Here is a 23,254-nt window from a genome sequence, read left to right as displayed (position 1 = left end):
CCCGCAGCTCCCTGTGCGCCGGAAGCCCTCCTTCCGGGAAACCCCGAGGCCGGGAGTCAATAAAGATATTTTTAATACAAAAAGGATTAAATCAAGCTAATAAATTGTTAAATAATGTGTTTTACTCTCCGACCTTGAAAAATTTATTGCCATAACAATGTGAAACTTCAAGCTTGACCTCAACTCCTTAGAGTTTCATGTTGGAAATAGGTGTTGGAGTCCCGTTTCCAAAGGCAGCAGGATGTGGAGACACAGCCACTACCATGGGTCACTATAGGGAGCCCTTTCCAGTCCTCATTGCAGCCTAGGAAGTTTATATTTGTGATCCCATGAAAAGTCATTGGAATTCTTGTGAGTTAATTTCAATCTACCACTTCCAGTGCAACCCATGTGCAGAATAAAGACACTAAGGCATATTTGTAGTTATGAGGAGCCCAGGGGTCCTAAGTCCAGCCACAATGATGGCCATATGGGACAAAAGCCTACACCCAGGACAGAACCCAGATTTTATTCATTTGTGAAGAAGGGAGTGGCTTGAGGATGAGTGACTGGGAGAGTGGCAGGAAATATGTGAGTGCCATGAGCCGAGCTAGGTAGAAGGTCTGAAATCACCACTGCAAATGCAGAGAGAAGTATATGCAGAAAGAGTAATCTGCATAACACAATTGAGATAGTATTTAATGTGTTGGGGTCAGTGCTTTAGCTCTGATGTGTAATTATTGAAGCCCCAGGAAGTCATAGCCTTTATTCCCAAGGTTCGATCCCAGGATCCCAGCCGACAGGGTGAAGCATTGGCTCACACATCCTGCCTCATCCCGGCTCACTTGAGGGAGCAGCAGGGGGTTGGGGAAACAGGCCTTCCATTTCCAAAGATTACCATCAGCACCTTGGCTAAACCGATGATATGCATTGCTTAAAGCCAATTGAAGGGGTAAGGAAAAGTCCTAGTCAACTCTGTACATATCAATACAGGGTCAGGCTCAGCCAAAATGTAGGCAATTGCTCCTCTTTTAAGGAGAGTCACCTGAGTGGTCCTCCACAGTTCACCCCTTTTCTTCTCATACTGATCCCGTAAGAAGGATCTTACCGCAAGCATGTGGTTACTTCTCACCCTGTGTGAACAAGTGCTCTTGGCAGCTTTCTGGTCTAGATTGGACACAGTCCACCCTCAGGATTTGGGCCCAGGGACAGTGCACACTTGCAAGGTTTGGGGCTACTTGGGTAGGATATCCTAGGCTTCTATTCTTGGGAGGTTATGGTTGGTCTATAGGCCTTGTGAATACCTCACAGAGGGAGAAAAGGCACAGCCAAAAGAGGGCTCTAATGCAGATGTTCCCTCTTGCCTAATTGTTCTTCTTTCTAAACACTATCAAGGGTGAGCTCATCCTTTTCACCTCTAGTCACTTAGGACCACTTAAAATCTAGTCATTGCCATATTTATATTTCCATAGAAATCCCGGGAACACAGCTCCACAAAGGAGGCTGGGAGCAAGTGTCCCACATGGTAGAAGAGTCCTATAAACCAAGGACTGGGGAGTGTCCAGTAGGACAGGAACTTGGAGGTCACTGGTGGCATTAGATAGAATAAATTCACTTGCTGAGAATAAAGTGAGAAGAATGCAGCTTAGGGATTTAAGGAGAGTGTTGAATTTTAGAGTAACCAACTGCTTAGGAGAGTGGCGAAGTTGCTGATCAAGGCAGTTAAAACAATTGTCCACTGGCACAAGGAAAGGCTGTTTGTTGAACTTGAACACTGGGTGGCAAAAGTCTACAAGGTTATGTGATTTTCTTTTCTAGAATGAAATAGCCCAGGTAGTGGGGTTGAAGATTGGATCGGAGTGGACCATGCTGGAAATTTTGGTGCTCAGGTGCAAAGGAGAGGTAGTAATTAGAACAGGTGTACAAGGAAGGAGGTGTGTGGGTGTGTGGGTATGTCGGAGCAGGTGGTGCAGTGTGGGCTGTAGGCTACGGGGTTGGATAGGGGCAGGAGTGAGCCCAGCTAGGGAAGGGTCCAGTCTCAGTTGGAGAAGTCGAGGAAAAACATGTCTAACTGGAGTGTGCATATGAGGGAGCTGGAGGGAAAAGAGACTCTGGAATATTGTGCTCAAGATTCCAGAGAGAGCTGGGAATGGTGGAGAATGCCTGTAATCCCAGCACTCTGCGAGGCTGAGGCAGGAGAACCATGAGTTAAAACCCAGCCTGGGCAACATAGAAACTTAGGGAGACGGTGCCTCAAAATTTAAATTAAAAAAGGGTTGGGAATGTAGCTCAATTGCAAGGCTCTGGGCTCAATCCTCAGCAGTCATCGTGTGTGTGTGCGTGCGCGCTTGCGCGCGCGCACACACACACACACAGAAGGAGTTATTGTAGTAGTTACAGTGTGATTTGGGTCAAGAAACCCCTGGATGAGGCCATGAGTGTTGAGGAGATCAGGGGAATTTGATGTAAATTTGGTTAGATTTTACACACTGGAGTTAAAGGGTAACACAGGGTTTGCAGGAAGAGGAAGCCTGATAACATGTTTTTATTTAAGACACAGCCCTGTGGGCATGATATCCATTCTACTTTTCATTTCTAGCACTTAAGAAGCTCTTGATTATTTCCTCAGAGACTTGGAAGACTCTGGTACTGAGGTAGAGAAATAATAAGATGGAATCAATGTTGGAGAACCAGAGGAATGCAGATGTGGATTCCAAATTTAACAGTCAATAGCTTCCCTTCGGAGAGTGCCAGAGTGGAACCCGGGCTTCTGGGAGAAATGAAACCAGTCTCTGATAGGGCCTGACGGAAGCAGTGCTACACAAGGAGCCAGGCAGAAGTTAATGCCCTTGAAAAGGAGTGTCAGAGAACATGAGAGGGCATGGAGGGGTCAAGAATGATCAAAGCAAGGAAGAGGAGGGCAGGTCAGAGTTGAGATCATGGAAATTTGACGCGGGGTTTATATTTTATACATGCTAATTAAAGGGTGATACAGGGTTTGAAGAAAGGGGGAAATGAGATAACACCACATAAAAGCATCTCCTTATTTGAGACCCCAGTCCTCTGGGCGTGCTACCTGAGTTTCATTTGTATCACTTACAGAGGGAGTGGAGTACTGCGGGCATGAGTGGAGGAAAATGCATGAGCACAGGGATAGCTTGCAAGGATTGCACAGTGGCCCTGCCTGATGCGCGCAGGACTTGGTCAGGCAGGGAAACCTGGTCTGGCAGCTTCTACTCAGACTCAGTATCCTGGGAGTTGGAGATATTTAGTCTGAGAAAACTGAGCTTTGTGAGGTTGATTAATTGGACTGGGGTAAGGGGCTAGGCAGAGCTGGAGGAGGGTGACTGAGGGGATTCGAATTTATTAAGGCCCCATGTGAGGCCGTTCATATCCTCATTTAGTTCTCTCCATGGTCTTAGACAGGAAGAGTCATTGTCCTCAGCTTGTAAGTGATATGTGAATGTGCCTGCGACACGGTGTCAATTTCTATATGAAGGCAGCTTTTTCTTTGCAGTTCCCCAAACAATACACTACACAAACAGAAATAAAAACTACAGAATAGTAGAGGCAAGTCAGTCAGCATATGGTCTTCACAGCTACCTTGGGTTTCCGGGTAGTGTTTCCTTGTATTTTTTTCCTGCCTCTTTTGTTTAATTTTGGCTCAGGGTTTATCTGTTTTATCATTTGACAAGATTCAAAGTGCTATTTCTAACCTTCACAAGTAAAAATATTCAAATCACATGCTTGGGAGAGCAATTGACTTCAGATGGCTTCTCTCTGGGGAGGTGGCTCTGATGAATCCTGTGAAAATTAGTCTTTGCTGCTGACTAATATGGGAACCTGGCAAGACGCAGAGCCCCCCTCCCCCGTTTCCTATCTCTGAAACAGGGATAATGATACCTGCATTGCTTAGCTTATAGGATCCATATGTATGTGAAAGAGTTATAAAATGCTGTGCAGATGGCAAGGAGGCCAGGGAATTCAGAACCAGAACCATTTGTCTGATAACGCTGAGATCAAATGTGTTTCAGAATGATACTGAGTCTGCCTGATTTCAGAAGGAAGAATGGTGTCTATGTTGCTCAACATCACCACTGAGGTCTGGAACAGTGTCCTGTGACCCCATACATGAATATTTCTTCCATGAGACATGTGTACTCACATTGAGAGGTCTGGGTAAAGATTGTGAACAGCCCCATTTTCATTTACATTGATGTTGCAGGGTGAACAATAGCCATCCAAAGACATCAGGTCATCATCCTTGAAACTTATAAATGTTCCCTTATAAGGAAAAAGGTCTCTGCAGATGTGATTGAATTAAAGAATTTGGTATGTGAGATTGTCTAGGCGGGCTCTAAATGCCATCATATGCATCCATATAAGATAAAGGTGGAGGGAGATTTGACACACACATAAAAGAGGGAAAAACAACATGACCTTAGAAGCACAGATTGGAGTGAATCAGGGAACACTGGTAGCCTTAGAAACAGGCAGTAAGGAAGCGATTCTCCTGGAGTTTCAGGAGTAAGCACAACCTTGTAGACACCTTGATTTTGGTTTAGTGAACCTGACTGTGAACTTCTGGACTCCAGATCTATAAGAGAAAACAGTTCTATGATTCCAGTCACCAAGTTCATGGTGAGAATTTAACAGCTGGCACAGGGAACCAGCATAGCCAGGTTTTGCTGCCAAAAGGATATATGAAAAAATTGCTGTTTTTAGATTTTGCAGACTTCTTTCTTGGTCTGATGTTGGTCTGATGTTCAAGCGTCTTTCCAAGTGGTTGGTGTTACCTGGTTCATTTACTGCAGGTCAGAATTGGGGCAGGGAAGGGAGCTGCTGTCATTGGTCACTGTGGTGGGGCGAAGGACACCGAGGTATGTTGGGGGAAGAAGAGATGGCTGCCCAGCTTTGAAGAGTCTGCTCAGAGTACAGGTGTTTTACTTAAGGGGCACAGCATTCCATTACTTCAGTGATTCAAGAGGTAGCTGGTGTTTCCACAGGTAAGTGACTCTCAAGAGCTCAGGTAAATAAACACCAGTAAGGAAGTCAGGGTATCAGGTTTCAGGGGAGGTTCAGGGCAGGAGCTGGAACATCAGGAGACATTGGTTACAGTGATGGTTTGAATGTAAGTATACATCCAAGATGTTTATGTTGGATCTTAAAATCCAGTGTGATAATATTTAGATCAGGACTTTTGAGGTGATTAGGCCATTGAGACTCTACTCTTATGAATGAGATTAATATTCTTATAAAAGAGAATTTGGAGAGCTGTATGGACCTTCCATCTCTTATGCTATATTAGGGTGTGAAGTTTGACCCCTTTGCGTCCTCACTCATTAGGACACAGCCAGAAGGCACATATCATCTTGGGGGCACAGAGCAGGATCTCACCAGACGCCACACTTGCTGGCACCTTGATTTTCACTTCCCAGCCTCTGAAACTGTAATAAATGACTTTCTGTGGTTTCTGAATTACCCAGTGCAAGATTATTTTTTTACAGCAGCATAAAAGGACTCTAAGACAGTTAGTGTGATAGAAACTGGAAAAAGCGTGGACTGTTACAAAAGCAGTGTGTGTGTGTTTGTGTGTTGGGGGGAACTGGTCAACATACTTAGGTTAGAGCAGTCCTCTGTTAGGGAGCATCGTGACGGAGTGTGTTGATTTGGGAAGAATACAGGCTCTGTTGGGGTTCTTAGCCAGACTTAGAAACAAGACAAACTTGAGTGAACCCCACAGGAGTCTTTGGGAGCAAAGTAAGAGTGTGGACCACCACTGAAGATGCCTTATAGGCCAGGAGCGCTGGAAGACTTGGCCAATACTCATCTGAAGAGGGGAGGGGAGCTGAGGCTCCAGAGTACTCAGCACTTCACACAAAGCTCTGCCAGGAGAGCACTAGAGAGCCGCAGGCCATTGAAGGGAAAATTTTTAGGGGCAGAGAGGGGGTGGTGGTGGTGAAAGTTAGGGGGCTGGGGGAGAAGAGAACTGCTGACATTGTTAACACCTTTGTCTTTTCTTATTTGTTCTAAAGTCCACTTCCTGATGATAAAATGGGCTTGATAGCATAAGACAGTTGTCAGTTTATAATGAGACCACTTGAAATCTTCACTTAAAAACTGATTCAGTTTATCTGAAGACTATTTAAAAAGTTTAAGATCTAACCTAAATGGCCAGCTCAAGACCTGGCTGAGTAACCTATGGATGTTGAATGCAACCCGGTATTTTCTAGCCATTCAAATTATGTTTGTGAGAAGTTTCTAAACATTTTCTAAAAAATATTTCTTCTGTAATGCTGTATGTAAAAGGGTGGATACAGGTTGTTGATGGAGTACAAAACACAAAGAAAATAAAAACCATGTGTGAAAAACAATCCAGTAGGAAATCTATCAAAATACGAATATGATGGCAGCCTCTGGATGGGGAGGCTACAAGCTCTTTTTCTTTTTTCCAAATTGTCTTTTCCTTTTCCAGAGTAGCAGTGCTGTATTTTTTCTTTTGGTTGTTTTCCTTCTTTACACATATTTTGTCATGGGGAGGACCTAATAAACTCTCTTTTCTGCAAGTACTTACACCTTCCTTTACCTTAATCTGGATGTAAGCATTTTTGTATTACAAAGGTAATAATATTTACTAAAAGTGCCTCTGCACTGACACTTTCAATTATACGACTTCTAGATACAAAAGACAAAGAGTAAAAAGATTCCCCCACTACCCCCAAGTTCACCCTAAGGAAAACTGGCAAAAGCACTTGGAGAAAATCTGATAGGATGCAGTGTGGCTTTAATTTTGCTGTCTAAACCTCTTTGTGCTGAAGGAGGTTGCTTTAAGAGATGGATGTCCAAGAGGAGAAGCTGCTCATTTCCCCTGCCTGCAGATATCCTTCTGGGAGTACATCCTTCAGGATTCTTTTCAGGGAAGAGGAGGGCTGGAGGGGGAAAGGGAGGGGCAGGAGGACAGTGGGCAGGATATGATAAAAATGCTGTACCTTACGTATGAGGTCAAAAAGAAATATATTGTTCTGTGTAATTAATATGTGCTCAGAGAAACATTCCTCTCAAGCATTATCTCTTCCCTGAACCCTGGACTGGAGTAAGTGTCTGCTTTCTTCATAGCCGTGGGCCTCCTTATGCTCATCGTGTGACATCAGCTTATCGTGAATCTGTGCATAGCTTCCTGCAGCAGAGACCATTATTTATTTATAGTGTTCTTCACCACACCTACCAGAGCCCCTGGCAGACCGTAGATGCTGGATGAATGTTTGTTAAAATGAACTGAGTAATTCTGCAAAAGTGTGAGAGAAATGGTATTAGCTTTCTAGGGCTGCCATAATAAAGTACCACCAATTGGACAATTCAAAAAAAAATGTATTCACTCGTAATTCAGGAGAGCAGGAGTCTAAAGTCAAGGCATTGGTGAGTTGGGCCTGCCCCCCTAGCTTCTGTTGTTGGGCTCCTGCACCTTCCTTGATTTGCAGTTTAATGCCCACCCTTGCTTCCATCCTTACATGGAACTTTCTCTTTAGTGCCTCTGTGTTTTGGGTCACAGTTCACCTCTTCTTATAGAGCCCGCTCTACTCTAGTCTGGCTTCATCTCCCTTTATTTGCCAAAACAATAATTCCAAGACTCTTTCACAGGTACTGGGATTAGGACTTAAACATACCTTTTTTGGGGTCCACAACAAAAACTGTAGTTGTCGGTAGAGCATATGTAGTGCTGCAGCATGCTAGCCAAGTCACCCCAGCAGCTGAGCATCAGATAACACTTTTTTTTCTGAACTAAAACCTCAGTATTCAGGTGTAGCCCTCTGAGCACAAGATTAATTTTGTCAACAAGGTGCAGAAACATGGGCCTGTCAGACCTACTATTATTCTTTAGAATATTTCTACCAATAAATTATTAATTTTAATTGTATGAGTTTTATTATATTAAATAATGAGTACTTAACAGGAAAAATCATGAAAATAATACTATTGCATTTTGAATATTTATTGAGTGTTTATTAAAAAGCATCAAAATTTTCAACATCGATTGGCTTTGGGTATACAAAGTCTAAAAAAGAACATCAAAAATAAATTCCTATAGGAACTGTGATGAAAATACCAATAGAGCTCTACAAAGAAAATAATCTTTAATTATCACAGGTAAGGCAGTCTTCACACATGACAATAGGACGTTCGTTACACACACACACATCACTTACACTGACTGTGCGTGTCTTTTGCTTTCCTGGCCTTTTTGTAGGACATACTTGACATCTCAGTGTCTTGTGGTTTTGTCAGGATATTTTTATTATGTTATAAAGTGTATAGTTAACAGGAACATAAAGTATCAATAAAATAAATTATTAAATTCTTAATATGTATTGTGTGTTTAGAATAGACATCAACATTTTCACATCAGCTGTGTACTTGTTTACAAAACCTAAAAGATAATATCAGAAATAAAGTCCTACTTTGAAGATAACAACATGCAATATAATAACCATTGTTAATTTCTTATCTTGTTTTGAAATTCTGTATCATTTTTATTTTTCTTTCTATAAAATAAAAAAGAAATAAATTCCTATATGAACTACAATGAAAATACCAATAGAACTCTACCACAAAAATAAGCTGTACTTCAGCTGTCATACCCAAGGCAGTCTTCACACGTGACAACTGCATACACAAATATTGCTTACACTGATAGCACATATGTTTGGTTTTCCTATACTTTATGTAGGGCACAGTTGACATCTTTTTTGTTTTCCTGTTGCCATAGTAGGTCTTTGTGATGCTTTGCATGCCTCTTCTTCTGTCAGCTCACCAGTGTGCTCCACAATTTTTTGTGTAGTTCCCTGAGCAGAAACAGTTTGTTCCTCTGCTATCAGTGATCTCTTATGAGCTCCAGTTACGATCCTCTAAGGAAATTTCTCCATTATATTTTGCACTTGTCATTTTCTTTGTAAACTATCAAGCTGTTTATGCCACATGTTTAGGATTGAGTAAAGCACAACCATTGGCCATTGCTTTGTGTTTCAAGTGACAGTATAGTTGCTGCATAACTCATCAAAAACATCTACTCCACCTTCAGTTTTGTTGCTGAAAGTTTCCTTCTCTGGCTTCTGTTTTGTCAAGGTTTCTCTATCGGTATTTCCATTGTGGTGAAATGTGGACATAAGCAACACCAGTTTGTTTTTCTTTGTTATATGCAAGGCCACTGTTATATCTTTCTTTTCTTAATTTTAATTTTAATTTATTTATTTTTTGGTACCAGGAATTGAACTCATGATCTCGCACTTGCCAGGTAGGCACTGGACCGCTGAGCTATATCCCTGGCCCTGTTATATCTTTCTCAAATCCAAAGATTGAACTATACAGTTCCCTGTTTTGAACTTGAAACATTTCATTTGGAATTTCTGCTTTGTTCTTGTGTGTAGTTCCTGTGCTGGTCAACTTGTGCTTTGTTAGGAAATGTAACATTAATTGGAAACTGGTAAACCAATTGTTAAATGTCACATTCCGATTAGTTTGGGGGATGGGAAGGATGTCTGTTCACAACATCATTCAGTTTATTACTGTATAAATAAGGACCTGCTGGCGAGTTCCAGATAAATGTCTAAATTGAAAGGATAATAAATCTTCACATAGGGCATAAACTTTTATGCCATACTTTGACCCATTGCATTTTCCATAAGTCTTTTATATTCCTGCGATCACCATGAGAACTCCATGCTGAGTACAACAGACACATGAATTCTTTCAGTTCAGCTAGTGAGATGTCGTAATAGATACATTTTTGAGTATGGCTATTGGTGCATACAGAACATTTTACTTGCATTTAGCCTTTGTGTATTTCACAGCATCTATTAGCATTTCATCTGTTACAATCTCCAACATTGAAAGGCAGTGCTGGCATTCTGTCCAATACGTTTCAGTCCTGCCAAGACCTTCACTATATTTTTGGACCTAGTGCTAACATTGGATCATTCCATTTGGTTGCAAGGTCATTTTGCAACATTTTGACTAATCAAATACGTTGTCACGATGGTGTTTGCCTCATCATCTGAATCAAGGAGGTCTGCATTCCCTGTGTCTGTATCAGTTGATTCTTGCTCCATTTCACTGTCACAGAAACTTCGGGTCACATGACCAGTGTCAAAGTCATCATCATTATCACCCATCCACATCACTTTTCTGTTATGAAAGCATGTATTTTACCATAATGGATCATCTTCATCATCCATGCATGAATAATCTGATGATTTACTTTTGATGTCCAAAATTTGCAAATCTGATTTTTCATGTGCCATTGTGAATTGGGCTACTTCTACCAGAAAAATCAAAATAAAACTTTTTTAAAAAACAAGTTCTGGAGTTGTGTGGGTCTATTGGACTCTCTTCGATGCTTGGATAAACGTAAGAAAAACCAGGTAGATGGACCTTAAATGTGGGTCTAAAACCCATTTTGACACTTTTGCACATGTGCCCACTCCTCGCCATTTGTCATACCAAGTGGGTAAACACATAGGTTGCTTCCTGTATCTCTCAATGAAAGGTACTGAGACAGATAGGCCACTACTTCTGATCTCACAGACACTACTATTATAGTAAAGTACAAATTTACTGTGGAAAAGTAAAGGATGAGCTTGCTGAACCCAGTCTTATGTTCTAAGGGTAATTGTAGTGTTGACACTTCGATAAATAAGTGGGTTTTGGGTCACAGTTTGGGTACCTGCTCTTTAAAAGGTTTGTCATCACTGGTATAGATGCTCTGTGAAGTGGTTGTGACCAGTTTGTGCACCAGTACAGTGTAGTGCAGAGAGGCTGTTGGAGATACAGGCAGACTTCTATCTTGTCCTGGGCTGCTTGACAAAGTATTCCCAGTGGTCTTTGAACCGTGTTTGGATCTGACCTCACAAAAATGCATGTCAAGGATTTTGGTACCAAATGGATCAGGTAAGAAACAAGGCGAGGATTTTTCTTCTAGGAACCATAAAAGAAAAAAAAGTGTTGTCTGTTACAAGATCTTTGAGAAACAGCAAATTTTACAATTGTCCTAATAGTGTATTGTAATTTCTGACAAATGAAGCCAGTAAGAACTGGTAGTATATTTGACAGAGATTAAATTCTTATCACTGGCTATATGGTAAATTTTTTTGTTTGTTTTGGTCTTTTGATTTTTTGAGACAGGATCTTGCTCTGTAGTTCAGGCTGGCCTTCAATGCACTATGTAGTACGAACTGGCCTCAAACTCATGGAGATCCTCCTGCTTCAGCCTCCCAAGGGCTGAGGTGACAGGTGTGTGGAACCACACTAGGCCTATATGGTAAACTTTATATGCAACCTTTAACTTTGGAGTTTGAAGAGTAAAAGATGACATGCTATCATTGCTCTTTAAAACTAGAATTTAAAAAATGCTTATTAATCATTAGGAGGAATGAATGCCCAAAAGTAGAATAAGGAATTTTTTTGTGAGAGTCATTTTTCCTGAAATCTCAGATGAACTGTTCAATACTTAGCTGGAGAAGGATGTTAGACAGAATCTTAACACTTCCATGATAAGAGACTTAAACCCCTATGCTATGGTTGATACACTGTGTCAACTCGAGTCTAGAGGTTTGGCTAAGTGACTCAGCAGGGAGCCAAAGTGCTTACTTTGCGTGCAGCCTGAGCCTGTGGAAGAGGGGACATGGGGATTATGTGAGAGCTACACGCCACTTAGGTGGAGGTAGTCTGCTTACAATATAAGGGAGAGAAGGAGGCTGCTTGCCACCATTCCTCCCTTTTGCTTTTGTTGTTTTTGCTATGTTCTGCCGCCATGAACGTTTGCCCTTTGCCATGTGTCACTCTGCTTTGGAGGCAGCCAGGTATGGACTGAAACCTCCACAAACTGTAAGCTAGATAAACCTTTCCTTCCTTAATTTTGGGTGTTGGGTATTTTGTCTCAGCAACGAGAGAAAAGTAACTAAGACACCTTACATGTGTGATTCCTTACCACAAACTTGCTTGCTTATGGATATGGATAGCTGGGATAATTGTACTGCTGATGTCCATTGGTTTATTGAAAGGAACAGTTAATGCTTAAATTTTTCTTTTTCTGACCAATTTATGATTATATCTGATAATGTGAACAACTAATTTGAAGACAGCAATATCCAATATAACAACCATTGTTGAATTCCTACTACCTTGATTAGTAAAACTCTACCCTTTCTAATGTTTTTTTCTTTTTCTTTTTTATTCTCTTTAATTTTTTGATCAATCTTGCATTCTTACATCTAGTAATCTGAATAACTTTGTTGAAGATAACAGTATATAACAACCATTGTTAATTTCCTATCACCTTGTTTTGAAATTCTGTATCATTTTTGTTGTTTTTGTGTTGTTTGGTTTTTGTCTTGGTTGTTGTTATTTTGTTCTCTTTTCTCTTCCCAATAATTAAAAAAAAAAAAAAAGAATGTAGAAGCAGGGCTTGGTGACCCACACCTGTATTCCCAGCAGTCTGGGAGGCTGAGTCAGAAGGATCACAATTTCAAACCCATTTGGGGCAACTTAGTGAGATCCTGTCTCAAAAAAGGATTGAGGATGTAGCTTATGGTACAGGCCCTATGTTCAATTTCTAGTAATGGAAAAAGGCAAAGCAAAGCAAAGCAAAGCAAAGCAAATGTACAAACTTATAGATGTTTTAGACTTGAATATCTGAGGGCAAAAAGAAAAATTAATGAGTTGAAATATACTTGTTTTGATTAGGACTTATATTGGAGTTCAGTCGGAGGAAACACATCATAAGCCAAAAAGAAAAACAAGGAGGATGTGGCATTTGCAAAGGCTGACCCCAAAAAAGAGGAAGATTTAAGATGTTGGATGTATGAAAATTGAGGAATGACTGTTTATTTCCCAGACTCTGGAACAAGAGCGGGGTTTATAAAGGGAAAAAAGATAGGAACTGGGCCTTGTCAACCATGCTTTTCAATTACTTCTTTCTGCCTCTGGTCTGCCTTGAATACCAAGCATATCTTTTGCAAGCCAGGCCAAAAGGAAAATATTTGTCCTACTGAAGGAGCTGGACTAGACTGGGAGATGGGCTCTGAGCATTCCAGCCTTAAAGCTGATAACTAAGTTTTCTTCTTGAGCAAGAGTTCAAAATGTTTATACTGACTTCACAGCTGGCTCCCACCAAAATCTCAGCACCCTTTTATTTGTGGTGTTAACTTACTTGACCTCTAGTTTGTACGTGAAACCGACTAAAGAGAATAGAAGCAACAGAAAACACATTTTTTGAATCTGGTTTTGAACTATGCCTGGCATGCTAAAATATTTAGTTCTTCAAAACTTGGCAGTTAGAGGATAGGGTGGATTTAAATAGAGATGACCAGCTGGCTAATTACATGCTGCCAATGATTCCCTCTGGCTGCTTACCGAATTGAGTCCTGCTTATGTCAAAGGCTGACTCTGTCCTTCATCCCCTGTCAAGGCCAAGAAATGGGATGCCATGCATTTGACTTACTGTGGGATGTTCTGGTGAAACCCAGAGCGACAAAGGCCACTTCTCTCTCGGTGAGCTGGACAAGGCAGGTGGTGCTAGGGAGACCACTGGGAGGTTCACAACAGGCAGAAAGCTAGAAACAAGGGGGATTCCAGCTTCCCACCTTCCGAGGCAGAGAGCTAATGATAATAAACTCAAGGCTTGGTTTTTGCCAGGTGGGTAAAGGAAGGGTTCAGATAAGCAGAGGTGATGAATGTGAAGTGGGAATGGTGGCTCCTTCTCACTGGGCAGTTTAAAAAACATAAGCCTCTGAGGACCTGTGTAGTAGACTGCTTAACTAAGGAGCCAGTTGTGCACTTGCAGAGTCTTGAAGAGAATGATGTGCAGAGCAGGGAACGAGGAGACGTGTGAGTGCACATGCTGGGTGTACACCAAAATCCATTTCTAAGAGCCAAGCAGACGCAGAGGCAAACTCTAGCAGGAACTGCAGATCCAAAGCCTCCCGGCAGGGACTACAAGATATTGTAAATTTGAGAAGAGTGTGGGGACTCTGTAAAAATGCAGAACACATAGCCAGTGTAGAGGCATTTAAAAAAAATCTTAAAAGAAAAATAAAGGCATTTAAATTAAGAAGGGGAGTGGGAGAGGAGAGGGAGGACAGGGAGGAGGGAGAGGGGAATAAAAATCACTGTGCTGACCAAATAAAATATATCTGCAAGCTGTATTTTATTCAAGGGCTACCAGTCTGTCCTTGCTACCTAGTGAGAACACAAACTTGAAAGTCTGAATTTTTAGGCCGCAGTTATTTGTTAAAAGTGGCTTGCAGGTTAGCCATGGTGGTGCACACCTATAATTCCAGCACTTGGGAGGCCGAGGCAGGAGGGTCACTGAGTCCAAGGCCAGCCTGGGCTACCTAGTATGTTCAAGGCCAGCCTGGGCTACATAGTGAGACCCTGTTGGAAGAAAAAAAGGACCTGGCAAATCTGCTTCGTATAAGGGGAAGCTATTGTTCAAACTTTCTGCCATGATCTAAAATTATATACTTTTTCCCCCTGTTTTCTTTGGAATGCCATAAAATGAAGGACATGTAGTTGGAAGGAAGACTTTCATCTTGGAAGTTGTCAGGGGGCTGCCCTTCCCTTCCTCAATGGATGGTTGGGGATAAACATTCAGCGCGTTCTGCTCCCAAACCTAGGGGTTATCAGCACGGGCGCTGGGCCTCTCCTTCATCCCAAGCACACTCAGCTCTGTTACATCCTCCACAAATCCCAGTGGCACCACAGAGGGAGCAAACCATCGTAACAGTAAGCTTTAAGTCAGTTTTCTGAAGGAGGCCGGAAGTTTGTGTTGATCCCAAGGAGAGATTACTTTGTTGCTTTGTATAAATAAATCAAAATAAATTCCTCTTCAAGTGAGTGTCCCAAAAAGTTGAATGGGTAAGATTTACAGTTGGGATAATATTTAAGCAAGGGTGCAAACATTACTTTTAAAATCCTTGCCGGATTTTAGAGCTAGAGCTGTATTTTTAGACGTCTCATTTGAGAATTCCTCTCCAAACTCCTCAATAGGGATATTATTTTAAAAATAGCTTTAATGTGTAGCTTATATTTCCAAGCTCATCTGAGCCTGAACATCGTGGGAGACCCATGCTCCTGGCTGTAGCTCACCCCTGTTTGTGTTGCCACAGCCTCAGGGCCTGCGGTGGCCAGGCTAGATTTTGTGTGCAAACCTTCCCTCTGGCTAGACCATCGGCTTCAGAACCTCAGCCACCATCACACAGAAGCATCTGTATTCCAGGCTGCCGCCCTTACGATAACATTAACCAACAGTTACTAACCAGCATCACATATGGAGTAGTGTGTGTATGGAAAATGAAACAGAAGGACACCTCAGACGGCCAAATAAAGTAAGAGGTCATCAGTCTAACTGGCAGGGAGAAATGGAAAAGCAGATTCGAGCTAGAATACAGGGAGCTTTGCAGTTAGACTGAGAAGTTTGGGCTTTTTTTTGGAGATGGGAGCCATTGAAAGTTTGGTAGATTGGGTGTGGTGGCACATACGTGTAATCCCAGCCCTCGGAAGGCTGAGGCAGGAGGATTGCTACAAGGTCAAGGCCAACCTGGGCTACATAGTAAACTCAAGTCTGGCCTGAACTACACAGCGAGACCCTTTAAAAAAAAAAAAAAAAAAATTGGCAGAAGAGACTTTTCAGAAAGAGTAACTTGGCAGACATTGGCAAGATAGCTCAGAGGAGAAAGAGATGAGTTGGAAGTCAATAATAAATTCAAATATGAAACCATCTAGAGGCTTGCAGTGACAGTGGGATACTGAGTTATAATGAAAAATAGCTAACATTAATTGTATGCTTTCCACATGCCTACTACTTTGTCAGTGATTTTTATGCATTAAATAATATTTGCAGTCATCTATTGAAGTGAACTTAATTAAATATCATTCTTTTTCAGATGAAGAGAAAGGCTCCAGGCAGTAAAGAAACTTGCTTAGTGTTCCCTGGTTAGGATGCTTCTGACCTGAGATACAAATTCGGGCAGCCTGGCCTCAGGTCACTGGCCGCCAGCCATGCCTTCAGCAGGCAGCTGGGGTCTTTTTGGCTTTCTCCTGCCACTATGGTGAGGCTGAGACTGCAAAAGACTGTTGCTATCACTCTGCCTCATTATCGTTTGTCTTTGTACACAGACCTTACCAAGACGGTGTCCTTACCGGCTATTAACTGTAAGAGACTCAAAACATTTGCCGATGCTTGGATCTGTGTCAAAAGAGTCCTGTGAGCAAAGAAGGGGGTGAAGGCGAGGCACAAATACAAAACATCCCTCATGACTGCTTACCAAGTTCTAGCACAGAGGGGAAGAAAATTCAGGTCTTTCCACCTTGTTGCTTTCCATTAGACACTAATGGTATGATTCACCTGGTTTTGTTGGTCTCGGCTCAGTGATTTTAGGAGGCATTTCCTCCAAAAATGGGACATTTGGAACTCACTTGATGTTAAGTTGTTTGGTCTTTTATTGGCATCCTGAGTCATTGTCAGATGAAGAAAATTCATTATGAACTCTAATGACTATACTTCTTTTATAGAGCTACTATGAAAGATCCCCAAACGTTTAAAACTTTTTTCTGTGTATTAGTTCATGTTTGCATTACATAATGATGACATTCATTGCAGGCTGTTGGTACATGTTGGTACATCTCAGTTCTTTTCACATCTCGTTACGCTCTTCTTCCTTCTATCTCTTGGTCTTCTTCCTATTTGCAAAAGATCTATTTTTCTACTGCTTTATCTTTTTTTAGTTCTTTAATTTATTTATAGTTTGGGTTTCTCATGTAAGAGAAACCATACGATATTTGTGTATCTGATTTATTTTACTTAATGTGTTGGTCCCAAGGTGCATCCATTCTATAGCTGACTCAAGTTCCTTCTTTTAACAGAATACTATAGTATTCCATGTGTGTGTAAACACCACATTTTCTTTATTCACTTGTTGGTGGACATATAGGTTGCTTCTGAGATATAGCTGTTATGAGTTGTGCTGCTATAAACATGGGAATATCCCAAAATATTTGGAGGCCATAGCTGACTCAGACCAGTATCACTTTGTAAGAACAAAGCCAAGAATAGAGGCTTACCATTTAAGTTTCTTTTAACACTTGTTCTTACAAATTAAAAGGCTGATGCGAAGTCACTCAGAAGGTGGCCTAGTTAGATCATGTTTAAATTAAGGAAATTCCATATCGATTATGCAAAACAATTTATATTTTTTCCTATCATGAAACTTTTCTATGTAAAGATAATGTTAATTCAGGCGATACTAATTTTGGCTAGGGGTACAGATATGTCTGTTTACTTTGAAAAATGCTGTTAATAAGTATTGAACTGTTGAAGGAATTCTGTTTTAGGAACACAAGAAATATCTGTTATAGACCTAAACTATTTACAGATTGTTGCCATCATATTATACAACAGAGGAGCCTGAACACACATATTTGATTCAACATCAATTTCAACAAACATTTCTTGAGAGCCTGCATATAGCTAAGTTCATGAGATGAGCTTTGACTGCTAAAATGGATTCTCTATGCTGAATTATATTAAAAATAAGTTGTTTACTGTTTTAGTAGGATGACCTCTGGTCAGGCCTAGCTAGACTTTACTGCATCAGCAGATCAACCTATTGATTAACTGTTGTGTCTATTTTAAGTTTAAACTTTGGACAGGCAGTGATTGAAATGGATTTAGTTTTGCAAGCAAGCAGATTACAGAGGCAAGCAAGCTCAGAAGGACTATTGAGAAACCTTAAAATCACTTTGTTTAGAAAGTGAAACAAATGTCTTTATTTCATAAGATAAACATCCATATCAGAGCAGCTGCACAATACAGTTCTCTAGCTGGAGACATTTAACTATTCATTAATAAACTTGTCAATTTTTAATAAAAATATTACTAAGATCTAGAAGGTTAAAGTTAACAGAAAACTCTGAAACTATTTTTAAAAATTGAAAATAATCTTTATTTGATAGAGTGTGGATCTAGCTTTAGTCAGAATTGGTATTAGAAAGTAGGACATTTTAATTTTAATGGGAGAAAAAGTTCATCAAATCCTTGAGGAAAAGTTTAACATTTAGGTCACTCTTCCTAATAATATTGGGCTTCTAGAACTGATACTGATCGAGAACTAAAAATTCTATTTCTGCTTAGGAGCTGCTCTAAAAATTGATTTCAGAGAATCAGTTTTTAAAAGCGAACCTTCTCCAAATCCACATTTCTTATTAAATTTTACTTTATATTTTTTTACTGTATTTTCCTGAATATTTTACCCATAGAATTGATTTTTTTTCTATTCAAATGATAAAATCCTTTAAAAAATTTTTTGGCAGATGAACTATTAAAAACAATGTGATTGTTTACAAAAATGTAAATCCATGCAGTATTCAAACAGCTTGTGGTAAGAGAGTCACATAGTATTGTTTGGTATTTGTATTGGTTTGGGGCGGCTTATTTTGCAAGGGGAACAGCATAATACAGGACACATACTTTATATGATTATTTATAAGTCACCCAAAGAACAGTATACAAAAGAGTGCAGGGAATCTGTCCACACACTAAGACCAAGGAATCCAGCTGAGGGCCTGGATCCCACAACAATGTCCTACATGAATTGAGCTAAATACCCAGAGCTCATAATAATGCCTCCATAAATCCAGCTGGAGGCCCAGAACCCATGACAACGTCCCATGCAGGCCTCTTTCACGGATCTGCTGGAAAGGCCCAAAGGTCAGTGGTGGAATCTACAAAGTCTATGCCAACAGGAAGAAGGATCTGTGCTAGCAGGCTGAGGGATCTGCACTGGAGCCAGGAAGTGATGCTCAGAAGAACCAGGGCTCCCCCAAAAGGTACCACGGCCATCCTTGGCAACTGTGAGGTCCCGAGCTCCTCCGATGATCAGGATGGCCGAGTTCCCATCAGGGAAGCCAATGCAGCAAGCTTTTCCAAGAGTCGGGCAGTGCATCATCTTCCCCTCTGGAACCGGGAAGCTATGCTCAAGTAAGGACCAGAGCTCCCCAAAGTGAACCAAAGCCATTCTCAGTGCCAGCGAGGTCCTGAGCTCCTCGGAGGATGAAAACAGCCAAGTTCATCAGGAAGCCAGCTCCCCACGGTCTCTCTCAGCTCCCAACAGCTTCTCTCAGCTCCCAACAGCCTGCTTCTTCTTCTCCAGGTCTGCCTCTTATGCTGCTGACAACAGTCCTCAGGTGGGCCTCCCACACCCAGCACCACTCACTCAGTTCAGCTGGGGGTTATAAGTTGACCACTAGTTATCAATCCACTACAGTATTGTTTGAAAAAGTCCTTTACCCTTCTCCCTTTCCCACACTGTCTCTACCTGCAGCTTGGCACTCAGCTGCGATCCTGTCTCTTGATGTCTACCCGCATAGTCACATAACTGTGTGCAGATAAATGGCTTTGAAGTTTTTTTCCTTACATTTCTATTCCATTTTCATAAAAATTTTTTGTTGATAATGAAGTAAGAAACTTATATAGGAAATAATGTTTATTTCTTCCAAACTATTTGGAGGTAAATTAACAGTTGAAAAAATCCATTTAAACAAATACTCCTCACTGAATATTTCTCTGGCAATATTTCTCCTGTTCATCCTTGTCTGAGTTCAGGGGTATGTAAGAAATGCAAGCTACATGCACAGTTTGTTTCTGCCCCACATAATTGTTTTTACGATCAAGAAGAACAAAACTCTTGAAAGTCTTCCAGAGAAAGGTCACCTGAAAAACCTTCTCCGTGATCTTCCAATGGCCTCTGGCCATGGCCCCCTCTTCTCTCCCTTCTCGTCAGTCTTGCCTTGTCTTTCCGTCTCTTTTACTTATCATTCTTTCCCTTTTTCCTCTTTCCAATTCTGCTGACTCATGATTGTCACTGATTTTGATTGTCACATATTCTTTTATGAGAGGAGTCACACTGGCCTAGGATGTTACACATCCAACTGCTGCTGAGCACTGATTTGGGGGCAGTGGCACTGCGGCATAATGAGCTCTGTAGCCACATGACCCATCTAGCAAGTGAATGTAGCACTCACTTGCTCTGTGACCATAGTAAATTACTCAACCTCGCTCACTTCAAGTTCTTCAATAAAATAATAAGATCTGCCCCTTTTGGCTGTTGTGAGGAAATAATGACAGGAGGGATTGTCACACACCTTAGCACAACCTCTCAATAAATGGAGGCTCTCATTACTATAGTGTGGCAACAATAGCTTTGAGGCTGGCATGGGAGAGACAGGGAGAGTCTCAGTGAATCTTGAAAGACGAGTTGACTTCTGGAAGGGTACTTCTTGAGTTTGTAAAAGTTTTTGTGAGAAAGTGGGAAAAGAAAAGACCAAATAAAAAGTGATCCAGACAATCCACTGGGTAAAACATTTTAAATTAGATATGAAAGATCAAAGGGGTAAGTACAAAAACGATAATTTACAGGACAAGATCAAAATGCTGAGACACAAGATGGGGAAAGGTGGACTTCAACCCAATATGGCAGCCTGGATACAATTAGTTAAATAAATACTATTTATTTATAAAACCAATAAGATAGTGGGAGGTATGAAAGGCAAAGGGCAGGAAGTGGCCTTTCCCAGCACTAATCCGACCCGAACTGTGGCTACTTTATGTCTCCTTGAAGGAGGATGTGGGGAACTGGCAGAGCTCCAGAGAAGAGCAAGAATATAATTAAGACTTGGAGAATAAAGTCTGTGAGGGAAGTAAAAAAAAAAAAAACAAAAAACTATAGGATTCTTTATCTGATAGGATAAAGGTCCAACTCATTTGAAGGGTCATTATAAGAAAGACATTGGTAGTTTCTATCTCCACAAATAGTAAGACAAGAGGAAAGAAGCTGACATCACAGTGGAGAAGATTTGCGGCTGTGAGAATCCTTAACAAGGAGGCTGGAAGGCTCATGCTGACAACTGCAAAAGGAAAAGTGTTAATGTAAAACTATAACATGTCCACGCATTCACAGCAGCCTGCCGAGGGAAGAGGAATGTGGTATTCAATTACCAGCTTTTATAATATTTTGAAAACAAGCCTCTTGTTTACTATTTGTTTGAAATAATTGAGTTATTTACTAATTAAATCTAGGTATTAACAAAAGGTTACTTTGAAGGTGTAATGCAAATCAGATGGGTTTGGGTCTCTTTCAGACAAAGCTTTGCCCCATTCCAGTGGCTTGGGCCCGTGGTGGGGAACTCATGACATGTGTTGTTTGTTTTTCTTTTAAGACAAAAGATGTTAATGTATGAGTTGTTTTTCCTAAACTGAAACCTCACTGTTTAGGCTTAATTGCAGTGTTGGCACTTTGGAATAAATAAGTGGGCTTTGCATTGTAGTTTGGGCCCTCGTCTCTAAAAGGCTCACCATCAGTGGTTTGGGCCAGTCATCACATGGGGCCACATTTATTCACCACAGCTGAGGAGCAACTGCATTTGGCTGTGACTTTTAGAAGAATCTGTTAAATCGCAATGCTGCTGATATCCATTCTGTTGCACAGCAAGGCTGTGATGGTCGGAACGCGCGGGACTGTCTGTCTTTCACTCTGGCTGTGGGGAGGGAAGGTGGAGTGCCACAGGGATTTTGAGGAGTTTCGCCTCAGGCTCTGGTGATGTCCAAGTCAGGAGGGGAGGGCATCTGCATCTGTGAACATGGGGTCCGCCAGTGCTTCCTGCTGTGCTTCCCATCTCCGTGCTGACTTCAGTTTGGCTGCTTTCTCTGCTGCTAAGCAAGGGCATGTGTGGTGAGGATTTAAAAAATTCTTGAAAAAGTTTGTCTATTGTTCTTGTTTTCATTTTCCTCTCATCTCACATCATTTCTATTGTAATTTCTGGTATTCATTTTCAATGCTATTGGTAATACAGAGCAATATGACTTGGGATCTTTCCACGTTAGCATATGTAGTTCTACTTCCTTTGTTTTCACTATTGCTTTTTTATTCCTTGGTATGGATATTCCCTCATTTAAAATATTTAAGAGTAAAAACTTTGACAATCAGAATAGGGATTTTGAGGGGTACTGATGGAAGGCGAAATGTCAGTTTCTTCTGGAGTGCTGGAAATAAATGTTCTTCATTTCACTCTGAGAAATAAATGTGCTATATCAGACTTTGATGGGTTTCTTTGCTAGTATAGATATATAAAAAAGGTCTTGTTTGTGTACTTCACACAATATTTTATTGCATGTGTATTATATTTCAATACAAAGGTTTAAAAAATGAATGAAAATCATACTTTAAAGCTATCATAAAGCATTTAAGAAACAGGGTAGGCGTGCAGAGAAGGCGAGCAGCTGAAAAAGGGAGCTAACATGAAGCACCTCCTCTACCGTAAGCATATTTTATAATTTCTCATTTAGTTGTCAACAACTCTGTGAAGTGGGTATTCTTATTCTATTTTTGTAGGTAAGGAGACAGACTCAAAAAGGATAAGTGCATTGTTCAAATTCATACACATTTGTGCAAGGTGCTGAACTGACTCTAAAGTTCTGAAAGCAGTTTTGTTAAAGTAGGAAAGAGTGAAGCTCAGAGGCTTGGTGAATCTCCAATCTCGCAAGCTCATGCTCTGGGCAAGTAGCAGGTCTGCTGGTCTCTGGTCTCGTGCTCGTCTGTGGAACCAACCACTGGCTCTTTGTTTAATTTTCAGAGTGGTCAACAAAGTTGTTCTCTCTTTTTTTAAAAAAAAAAACAAAAAACCTGGAATATGCATTAAATGTGAGAATTTAGCATTGGAGAAACTTCTAGAGGTTCCCTGCCAAAGATTCAAACATCTGACATTCATGAAAGAAGTGAACTAAACTGCTCAAGAGTCCAAAACATTTTTGTTTCATCTTTCATTTTGTCTCTGAGGTAACTTGAAAATTATACGCTTTTGTAGAAAACGATTTGGTTTTTAACCTCAGATATGTGCATAAAAGCTGTGTTACCCTTGTTTTAGAATGGATGATATGAATAGTTCAAACTGACAGAGAGAATGACCTGGGATAGCATGGGGAAATTCATGTAATAGTATACATAAATTACACACATTTCTGCATCATTCTGTCATTTGGTTATAGAGACTGGTTTTCCCTTTCCTGGTTATTTCCCCTCAATATATTAAAAAAAAATTAAGTTCACCTTTTTATAATCTTTATTTTTATTTTTATTTTTTTATTTTTTTATTTTTTTTGGTTTTTCTCTGGTACCGGGAACCGAACTCACGACCTTGCGCTTGCCAGGCAGGCGCTTTGCCGCTGAGCTAA

The 23,254-nt window shown here is 40.8% G+C and overlaps 1 protein-coding gene across 1 annotated transcript in view; it reads left to right on the top strand.

Annotated features, from left to right (window-relative positions):
* The first annotated feature begins 19,222 nt into the window (after positions 1–19,222).
* Positions 19,223–23,254, top strand: part of Cd28 (CD28 molecule) — a 93,331-nt gene continuing 89,299 nt past the window's right edge. The window contains exon 1 of the mRNA XM_005397016.1: positions 19,223–21,755. Coding sequence (XP_005397073.1) covers positions 21,749–21,755 — 7 coding nt within the window. The 5' untranslated portion in view covers positions 19,223–21,748. The remainder of the gene's footprint in view (positions 21,756–23,254) is intronic.

This window comes from Chinchilla lanigera, unplaced genomic scaffold (assembly GCF_000276665.1).
Source record: "Chinchilla lanigera isolate Chin_1 unplaced genomic scaffold, ChiLan1.0 scaffold00056, whole genome shotgun sequence".
Lineage (NCBI taxonomy): Eukaryota > Metazoa > Chordata > Mammalia > Rodentia > Chinchillidae > Chinchilla > Chinchilla lanigera.
The sequence above is the reverse complement of the archived record's forward strand: the minus strand, read 5'-3'. Positions and strand labels throughout refer to the sequence as shown.